The sequence below is a fragment of the Dipteris shenzhenensis genome, chromosome 33 (genome assembly GCF_047967505.1).
Source record: "Dipteris shenzhenensis isolate YYH24624 ecotype China chromosome 33, Dip_SZ_1.0, whole genome shotgun sequence".
Classification (NCBI taxonomy): domain Eukaryota; kingdom Viridiplantae; phylum Streptophyta; class Polypodiopsida; order Gleicheniales; family Dipteridaceae; genus Dipteris; species Dipteris shenzhenensis.
In genome coordinates, this window is record NC_141628.1 from 27,416,929 (window position 1) to 27,427,321 (window position 10,393).

Here is a 10,393-nt window from a genome sequence, read left to right on the forward strand (position 1 = left end):
ACAGCATTGGATATGCTGAAATGCTACGTGGGTGACCAAGGTTCAGACTGGAAAAAGTACCTACCATTGGTAGAGTTTGGTTACAATAATACAGTACACAGCTCTACAGGGAAAGTCCCCTTTGAGGTCATTTATGGGAAGGTAATTCTGCCACCTATCCTAAGGACCAAGGATGAAATATTTGCAGCTGATCAGTTTGTGAGAGACCTCCAAACAGCTTATAGCCAAGTCCGGACAGCAATTGAAAGGTGTCAAGAGAAGCATAAAAGAGCTGCAGATAAGCATAGGAGACAGTTACATCTCAAGGAAGGGGATTGGGTACTTTTAAAGTTCGAGAAAGCTAGGCTCCGCAAGTTTAAAGGCAAACAGAAAGTGTATGCAAAGTTATCTTCTAGATATTATGGCCCTTTCATGGTTACAGAAAGAATAAATGAGGTTGCATACAGGTTGGCATTGCCAGAGCATTGGAGGATTCACAATGCATTCCATGTGAGTCTTCTAAAGAAATTTCAGGGGCCAAAGCGTACAGAGCCAGTATCAGAGGATCCACCAGAAGTGGATAAGCTAGAGGAGGTCCTTCAGCCAGAGCAGATTGTGTACCATACTGTACGCAAAGGCCCTCAGGGCAAGGAGTTTTACAGGTATCTTGTAAAATTCAAGAATTATATGGCATTGGATGCCAAGTGGATGGATGAAGACATGTTGTCCGACCATCCACAGCTTTTGGATGTTTACAAGGAAGCTTTTCAGTTGAGGTCAACTGAATAGAAGCCGAGGGGATGTCACCACAATGTAAATATCCTAAGTCAAAGTACAGCTGACCATTTATCTGATCATAATTAAAGAGTTTTCATATGTGTTAATTATGGTCAAAGAGTTCTTTTAATGGTTAAAGAATTGACTACGGTCAAAGATACTTGACTCCGGTCAAGTAAGCCTGACTTCGATCGGGGAGACTTGGTTTATTACCAAGAGGGTTAACTACGGTTAACCAGAGAACCACAGAGCTGACTATAGTCAGAGAGTGTTGACTTCGGTCAATGAGACTTGGCATGTGCCAAGAGGGTTAACTACGGGTAACCAAGATATGCCAACTTCGGTTGGAGAGTTGTGCCAACTTCAGTTGGAGAGACTTGACTATAATTAAGGTGCCTCGACCCTTGGTCAAAGCTCCTTAATTATGATCAAGAGCGTTGACTTCGGTCAACCAGAGAATAAATATATATTTTTATATTTGTTATGTGTACACATGTGTTCAGTGGGACGCCCACCGTGACTAGAATTAGTCCACAGTGTATTATTTGCATGCAAAAGCGCTAACAATTAATGGGTGCCATGGTGGAATTGTTGCAGATACTAGGAAGAGTTATTTTCCTAAGCGCAATGGAGCCTAACAAGAATCTAGGAGGCTGTTCGCGTGACCAAGTGCTTCGAAGACTCCAGAGTTGCCCTTAGTGGCATGTAATTAGGAAAGTAATGTAGAATTTGACAAGTGGCTCGTTGCCAAAAAAAAGAGAGCCTAAGAGCTCATGTAAGTTCATTCACATTTTGGATTTTGTAGAGACAGCTCTACGCTGAACTCTTGTACTCGATTTCTCTCTGATGAATAAAAACCTTCGGGGGGGTCCAGCCCGATGCTTTGTCCTGGGCCCTAGTGCATATGTAGAGAGAGGGAGAGCTTATGAAAGAGTAAAGTTGAGAGTAGGATTTTAACGTTGGTTTCTGAAAAAGGTTTCATCCTAGGTTTGTTTCAACCCAATCATCCTCGAGTAGCATCTGCAACCTTGACCCTTGGGATTTGTAAAGTGAGAACCTATGGCTGTTCCACATAGTTCTCCACCAACTGATCCCTTTTCAGAAGCTCTAGAACCTCTCCCAGCTGCCTATGGAACCAAGCTCTCATTGAGCTCCACTCAGGTATATATCCTGAGCCAACCAAGGTAATGTGAGTCCCTCACGTTCCCTATCCAGTAATAACATGCCAATAGTCCACCTTTGGAAGATCCTCTTTGTTGCCTGCATTTTTCAGTATCGCAATCTCCGCAGAGTCCAAGGCACTAACATTTTCAGAAGACATGCAAATGGCTCCGAATGCCTCTGCCTTGACAATTCCCCCTTTGTATGTTTGGAAGGCTTTCACTCTCCATTTGCAGAAACATTGTGTCCACAGCACACATGGGAAATCCATATTAATGCACAAAGAGAAAGCATACCCTGGTCTGTTGCTTACAGACTTGTGCTCTGCTTCCTGCTCTCCTACAGACTTGTGCTCTTCTTCCTGCTGAAGGTATGCACCAAGGACTACCCCAAATGGATGAGGGCCTGCTCCTGATTGAACAAAAGAATGCCACCCTCATGTGGCCAGCGTTTTATAGCCTTTGTAGCCTTCTCAGTTTGGCCGACCAGACTGATGATCTGGCCAACCAGATGCAGGTACTGCCATCCTGCCATGGGCTGGGCTGACTACAGTCTGTGTATTAACATTGCATGCTGCTGCTGGCCACCCTGCCACGTGGCAGTATGCCACTGGTCCAGCCCTGTTGCACATGTTCTGCCCTCTGCAGACCTGCTCCAGGCTGCTGCAGACCCTCCCAGGACCTGTAAGGGCCCTTCCATGTAGCCCCTTGTTGGCTCTGCACCAGTTCCTCTGCAATGTAGACGGGCCCATGTCACATGATTGGGCGTCTTTCAGCCCCACAGCCAGCCCTAATGATGGGCTTATTCGCAGCCTTAATGCAGGACCGTAGGACAACCAGCTCTGGTGGGTTTGGTGGCCCATGTGGCTGCCCCTGAAGGACATACGATCGCTGTCCACATGGCAGCCTGTCTGCTGCCCATGTGGCAGGTTCTCTCAATTCCCCTACATGTGCCCATGTGGCACAGTCTACACCATCCATCCTATAGGTATAAGCCCCATTGCAATCCTCATTTGGGGCTCACAGGTGTAGATTTTCAACATGAGTAGTAGCAGTAAATGGAAATGTTGTTCTCCCAGAATTTGATTTCCTGTCATAGGTGGCTATATCCGCATGGGATGAAGAGAGGAATGGGAATCTCCGCAACCATGGTATTCTAGGCACCACTCGGTACTCCTAAGATATCTTCATGAGTGCTTCAAGCGGCAATACCAGTGAGAGGAGGGGAGTAGCAGGGTCGATAAAATTAAAATAGTTAACTGTATGGTTTGATTGTTGAAGGTTAATCTACATAAGACAACTCTTTTTGTATTTCACCAACATCATGGGATGAAGAGAGGAATGGGAATCTGTGCAACCAAGATACTTCATGAGTGCTTCAAGTGGCAATACCATTGAGAGGAGAGGGATAGCAGGGTCAATAAAATTAAAGTAGTTAATTGTATGGTTTGATTGTTGAAGGGTTAATCTACAGAAGACAACTCTTTTCGTATTTCAGCTGTTGGTGATTTATTGTCGAATGCAGAGATTTGTTGTGGTGGAATTTCACAATATGCATTTGATGAGGAAAAAGAAGAGTAACAGGGAAGCATAATGTTCCAGACAAAGGAAAAGAAGAGAGGAGTGGGAAGTAAGAGGATGAAGAGAGTGGAAAGTAAGAGGATGAAGAGAAGGCAAAAAAGACATCAATTCCATGCAACAAGGCACGAGTATCATGTTAAAGCTTTTGTCTCTTAAGAATCTAAAGACATGCATAATAATACCTTTATTGCATATTGTGGCCCCTATTTTTATTACATACAAGAACATGAGGTTGTGTGCCAATGTATAATGGAATGTTCTGAGGGGATCTACCACTAATGAAGATGGTTTATAGGCTTTATGGTAAGTACATTTAGTCACAAAATAAATCCCTATTTCGCAGACCATTATATGTTTAGCCAATATTTTTTGACTTGATGCAAAGCTTAATTCCTTGGCATTTTGTAGCGCTGGCGTTGGATCCTGTAATTGGAGCAATTGCGGCAGGAAATGCTGTGGTATTGAAGCCATCAGAAGTTTCACCTGCAGTGTCATCATTGTTAGCGAGACTGGTACCCCAATATTTGGACACAACTGTAGTGAAAGTAGTGGAAGGTGGCATACCCCAGAGTACGGCTTTATTGGAGCAGAGATGGGATAAGATTTTTTACACAGGTTGGTAGAAATTTTGTGCAAATGTACACGTGTTGAATTTAAGTGCTCTCTCTCTCTCTCTCTCTCTCTCTCTCTCTCTCTCTCTCTCTCTCTGAGTGCTGGCTACTGTGCTGTGATGTTAAATTCCTTCTTTCTTCTCTGAACCATTGCCACACCCAAAAGGTTGAGCATTCTGGGAGGGCAGGAAGATGGGAGTGTCTAGAGAAGGGAAAAGCCTTAATCAGCAAATTCAAATCGTGTAAATCAAAGTGAAAGACTCTCCATCCATGACTGATAGGACCTTTTAAATGATGGCTACTTGCTATACTTTTTTTAATTAGAATCGATAATATATTCTGATGTATTGGCATTCTACAGTCCCATAGATCTTCTAGGTCTTCAGTGGACGTTAATATCATCTCTCTCTCTCTCTCTCTCTCTCTCTCTCTCTCTCCTGTGGCTTTGTTCTTTTCTTATGAAGGTATTTGTGGGTTTTTTGCAAGTCTATTTGATAAGTTCTCTTTCATGGAAAGCATTTGCGGTAACACATTCCACACATGCTATATTGTGATTTTCTGCAATTGCACAGTGCTGCTCTGATAAGTGCAGTTTCTCTTCTACCATTTGTGTAGGCAGCCCTCAAGTAGGAAGAATAGTTATGACAGCTGCTGCGAAGCATCTTACACCTGTTACACTAGAACTGGGTGGAAAATGTCCGACCATTGTCGATGCGACAGCTGATTTCGGGGTATTTTTCTTCTACATTGCAAGCTTACTACATGCAAGTCAAAATGGATTACTCTAGGGGGGGTTTGTATAGATAGTAGATAATGCTGTCTACCAGTCAGATGTGTTCTGACTACTTCTTGCCACATTAGGTTGCATCAAGGCGAATTGCTAGTGGTAAATGGGGAATCAATTGTGGTCAGGCATGCCTTGCTCCGGACTATATCCTTGCTGATGAAGAGATTGTTCAATCATTGGTAACAATCCATTGGCTATATTGATGTGTATGTGACTTTGCTTGCTAAGTTGTGGTTTCTGAGATATGATTTGTTTGCTTCACATCCTTGACATCCAATTAAGATTTGGTGTATATGTAGGTATATGGCATTGGAGGCAGTAAAACTTGCCTCAAATTTGGTGAAGTACAATTTATGGGCGTTGTTTTAATCATTTTTTGTTTGTGTTGAAGATCACGGTATTAAAGAAAACGCTAAAGGACTTCTATGGCTTGAATCCCTGGAAATCCCCTGATCTTACCAGGATTGTCAACAAGCCGCATTTTCTCCGTCTTAAGAATGTTTTGGAGGATCCAAGTACAACAAAAACAATTGTTCATGGTGGTCAATGCGATGAAGCAACACTGTATGATTTATTCTTTTTCTACTGATGAGGAAGCTTCTTACAAGTGGCCCTAGAAAAACATTTCGTTTTCACACAATAACAGTTTTCCTGGAATCTGTAGTTTTTGTTACTTTTTGGCATTTTGTATTTTTCGTTGGGTATGAGATAATATTGATTTCTGCATCATGTTTTGTCAATTGAATTCTTTCAAGTTGACCACATTAGGTCAGAATCAGGGGGCCTAACTAGATTGCAGGAATGTATTATTGTATATGTTTGTAATAGCTGTATTTTAATCGTCAAGTTGTTTTCTCTATGTTATGGTCCTTACAGCTTCATCGAGCCAACAATCCTGCTCAATCCTCCATTGGATTCTCCAGTAATGACAGAAGAGATCTTTGGCCCAATACTCCCAATTTTGACGGTTTATTTCTTGCCCTTGCAGCTTGTATGTTGGCACTGTTCCTCTTTTTATTTTAAAACATTTTCTGTAAAAAAATATGTTTTGAACTTGTTGCTTATGCTGTCAGTAGATTCACGAAATGAGTGAGGCCATAGATTTTGTGAACTCAAGGTCAAAGCCATTGGCCTTATATCTTTTTTCAAATGACAAGAGATTAAGGGAAAAAGTGGCCACTGAAACTTCTGCAGGATCCATGATTGTGAACGATGCCGTGGTGCATGTAAGCTTCTGAGCATCCTTATGATTGCGAGTTGTGTTTACTTCTCTTATTTTGCACATTAATCCTAAGTTATTTTTTAAAAGAAAATTCAAAGACACCCCTGTTTGGGCAGGAAACCCATTGTTACCCCATAGACTTCAATAACAAAATTGTATGTGGCTGAATTGCAATACACTGCCAAAAATAAGCACTGGTTTGCCTCTTATAGTGGCTGTTGAACTGCAGTTTGGTGTAGGCATTCTCCCATTTGGAGGTGTTGGAGATAGTGGAATTGGAGCATATCATGGCAAGTATAGCTTTGATGGATTTAGCCACATGAAACCAATTGTGTACAGGGGATTTTCAAGCGATATTTCAACGAGATATCCTCCATATACACCACTGAAGCAAAGGATTCTGAGGGCTTTGCTTCGTTTTGACTATCTCAGAGTGCTACTAGTTTTGTTAGGCTTGAAAAAATGAAATAGTTGTGACTGATTGTCCAGAACTTCCCTAGAGTTTTCTGGGAACAGCAATGGGTCCTCTTTGTCTTTAACATTGCCTCAACTTATGAACAGAGACAGGCACAGAGCATAGCACAAATAAATCATGTTGCTAGAGAAAATTGGTTTCCAAGATTCTATGTTTGCACTCATATTTGATATTTATGAAGGCAATTTTTTATTCAATAAACAAGGCTCTCTTTTTGTGTGTTCTGATGTAATAGATCACATATTCAAACTTGCAGAGTGCACAACACTAGGCTCCATTAAGATCAAATTTTATTTTAATACCGAAGTATACAAGGTGGCAAAGCCAAAGGAAATGCTTTGGTATACAGTTTTTGGTTTTATAAGGCATTGGATGTGCATCTGATGTAAAATGCCTCAGGCAAAGGCCTTCAAAACCTTGGTTTTCATTGTCTTTTGGGGAGTTTTAAAGGCAATCTCCTAGTCTCTAGTAGGAGCTCTATGAGAAATTGTTGCAAAGACTGGTGCAATGCAATGCCTTTGGGTTCTAAACCAAGAGTGATCTCTTACAATAAGAGAGAGGCAACCATGAATTTCTGTTGTCTATGCATTTATTTACACTCCTCATGGAGTGCCTTTGCATGTGCCCATGTTTGCCCTGTCTCTATTTTCAATAGGCTTAAGGATGAGAGATCTATCAAAAACATCAGGGAGGGTAGTGAATGGAAATTTTGATTTGTACTCCCAAAGTTTGAATTCCTCCCATAGGTTGCTACATCCTGATGGGATGAATTTTGTGCAACCATGGCATTTTAGGCACACTAGGTACTCCTAAGATATCTGCATGAGTGCTTCACCCATACCATCAGTAGAAGTATAAGTAAAGTTGAAGGTTACAGCCATACCATGAGTGCTTCAGTCATACCATTGAGAGGAGAGTCGTTGAAATATCAGTAACATTAAAGATTATGTAAGTTAGTTAACAATATGGTTTGATTGTTTAATCTACATACAACAATTATTTGTATTTCAGCTCTTGGCGATTCATTATGGAATACACATCTACACTTTCAAGAAAAGTACAAAAGGGTAGAACAAATTTATTTATTTTTTTGGAATTCCACAATTAACGTTTGACTATAATGTTCCAGAGGAAGGGAAAGAAGAGGAGTGTGAATGAAAAGAAAGCAAGAAAAGACATCAATACAGTGCAAGAGACATGAGAGTTATCATGTTAAAGGTTTTTTTTTGTACTGTCTAAAGACGTGCATAATAATACCTTTATTGCATATTATAGACAATATTTTTCATAATAGACAAGAACTATATAGAGAAAGAAGAGAGGAGTCGAAAGTAAGAGATTGAAGAGAAGGCAAAAAAGGCATCAATACAATGGAAGAGAGGCAAGAGTATCATGTTAAAGCTTGTCTTTGTAGAATTTAAAGACCTGCATAATACAAAGACTTCAAAATACCTCTTGCATATTGTAGCCCATATTTTTAATTGTATACAAGAATCATGAATAGTATGTATGACGTAAGTGTTGTAAGGGGAAATACCACTAATGAATTTGGATTATACGCTCTAGGTAAATACATTTAATCAATGTTTCCCAAACTATTCGAAGTTGCACATATGTTAGGCAATGTTTTTTTACTCGATCCTAGCTTGATTCCTTGGAATTTGTAGTGCCAAAAATGCAGCTTGTGATTGGAGCAGTCACTCGGCAAGAAATGATGTGGTATTGAAGCCATCAAAAGTCTCACCTGCCGTATTATCCTTGTTAGTGAGACTTGTACCATAATGTTTTGACACAACTATAGTTAAATATTTCTTTGTTAGAGCAGAAGTCGGATAATACTTTTCACTCAAGTTTGTAGATTCTATTGAAATTTTGTGCAAATGTACACAATGAATTTGATTGGGCTCTCTCGGAGTGCTAGCTATTGTGATGTGATGTAGATTTCTTCTTCTTCTTTGTCTCTTCCTTGAACCCATGCCACGTCTACAAAGGTTGAGCATGCTAGAAGGGCAACAAGGTGGCAGTGTCTAGGGAAGGGAAAAGCCTTAATAAGTGAATCCAACTTTTGTAAACATCTCCCCCTATAGCAAATTGGACCTCTTAAATGATGGCTACTTGCTATACTACTTTCTATTGGAATTGATAATTTGCAATTCTTGGATGAATGCTATAAGCACTCTTTTGGATTTTGACGTATTGGCATTCTACAATCCCATAGATCCTTTTGGTCTTTATTGGGTGTTAGTAACAAATCTCTCTCTCTCTCTCTCTCTCTCTCTCTCTCTCTCTCTCACCCCTAGCACTCATTCATCCCCCTCCCTAACCCTCCCACATCCAATTCTATCCATATTAGTCACTACAAACAGGTTCTCTCTCATCTCTCTCTTAGAGGTCCCCCCCACCCCTCTCACTCTTCTATCATCTCCACCTCAGCCATCTCCTTGGTGTTCCATCTCCACCCCTGTGGCCCTATCTCCTTCCCTCTCATTCAGCCCCCCTTCATGCCCTCCCACATCCACCCATTACTGCAACCATATTCCACCATAGGAGCAGATTGTCATGGAGGTTCATTGCCTTCGTGCATGAGAGGTTGAGCAAGATAGATATCTCCACAACCTCTATTAAGAGGTGTTATAGCTCCATAAGGAGCTTGTTGACATATGCCATCAGATGGTGATAGCCTTGAGTAGTTGGCCAGCATTGGAGACACAAATAGCCACCATACAGTTGGCCATCAAGGAGACCACTAGATGGTTTGATGCTGCAACACAAGAGCTTGAAAAGGCCACTGTTTGGCCATCGCTCTTAAGCAATAGCAAAGAGCTAGGAAGGCTCACAACATCAGAGTTACGAGGATTCCTCGTACCTCCACCACTGCCATTGATGACACGACTAGCTTTGTGTTTTCACCCTAGGATTCCAAGAGCATGGGATCGGAGGCACATGGCACATAAGGTGTGACCCCACCTAGGAACCACCTCTTGTAATCTAATTCAAAGACACTCAAGCTTGCCTCATAGCATTACATATGTTGATCACGCTACGAGACCACCCCTAGATTCATATGGATGAGGACCTCACACCCTTATAGGTAAAGGAAAGGCACACCCTCATATAGTAGTACATCACCCACAAAGAGGGGAAGCGGGCATTGGTTCAAGATGGATTCCCCGAAGTGGGCATCTAGTGGTCCCCATCATAGGGGGATGGGTATAATGAGACTAAGAGTAGCAAGACCTTGACCTGCACCATTCAAAACTATAATGGTACCTTATGGTCAGATCCATGGAATTTCTTAAGTCATACACAGGATGAGATATAGTCTGCTATGGGAGATTGGTGGAATTCGTGATCACGAGGAGTGGCAATGGCATATAGGTCATCTCTCATGAGGATGATCTCTATCAAGAAATGGGACACACATTACAAATTTCTACTATTAGGGTTCGACACATATCTCGATAGGACCTCTTCATTGTTGTTTGCTATTTCCCTCATGCACTGTACACCACCCTACATGCAAACATCATGGGTTCTTGCCCTGTAGGGAATTCCTTCTAGTTGGGGACTTCAATGAAAGGACGAGTGTGTGAGGTCCTGCTTCTTGATTTTAATACGATTCTATTTATTGCTTGATATTGATCTATATGATTCTATTTTAGGATCATTCTATTTTATTTCCCAATATTGATCTAGATGCAGGAATGTGTCGAATTTTTGCAGAGAGGCACACCCTCCTAAAGCGAAAGGAGGGGAAGTGGGCAATGGTTCAAGATGAATGGCCTTTGATAGGCCTTAGAT

General features: G+C 41.4%; 1 protein-coding gene across 2 annotated transcripts in view; it reads left to right on the forward strand.

Moving 5' to 3' along the window:
• LOC147879908 (aldehyde dehydrogenase family 3 member H1-like) overlaps window positions 1-6,790 on the forward strand; it is a 29,382-nt gene extending 22,592 nt beyond the window's left edge. Inside the window, exons 5-11 of one of the 2 annotated variants that reach the window (XM_087371688.1) lie at window positions 3,906-4,112; window positions 4,724-4,839; window positions 4,970-5,074; window positions 5,287-5,459; window positions 5,772-5,862; window positions 5,972-6,121; window positions 6,347-6,790. In XM_087371688.1, the coding sequence (XP_087227814.1) occupies window positions 3,906-4,112; window positions 4,724-4,839; window positions 4,970-5,074; window positions 5,287-5,459; window positions 5,772-5,862; window positions 5,972-6,121; window positions 6,347-6,583 (1,079 nt within the window). In that variant the 3' untranslated portion in view covers window positions 6,584-6,790. The remainder of the gene's footprint in view (window positions 1-3,905; window positions 4,113-4,723; window positions 4,840-4,969; window positions 5,075-5,286; window positions 5,460-5,771; window positions 5,863-5,971; window positions 6,122-6,346) is intronic. The other variant, XM_087371689.1, reaches the window with a different exon arrangement.
• The last annotated feature ends 3,603 nt before the right edge of the window (window positions 6,791-10,393 follow it).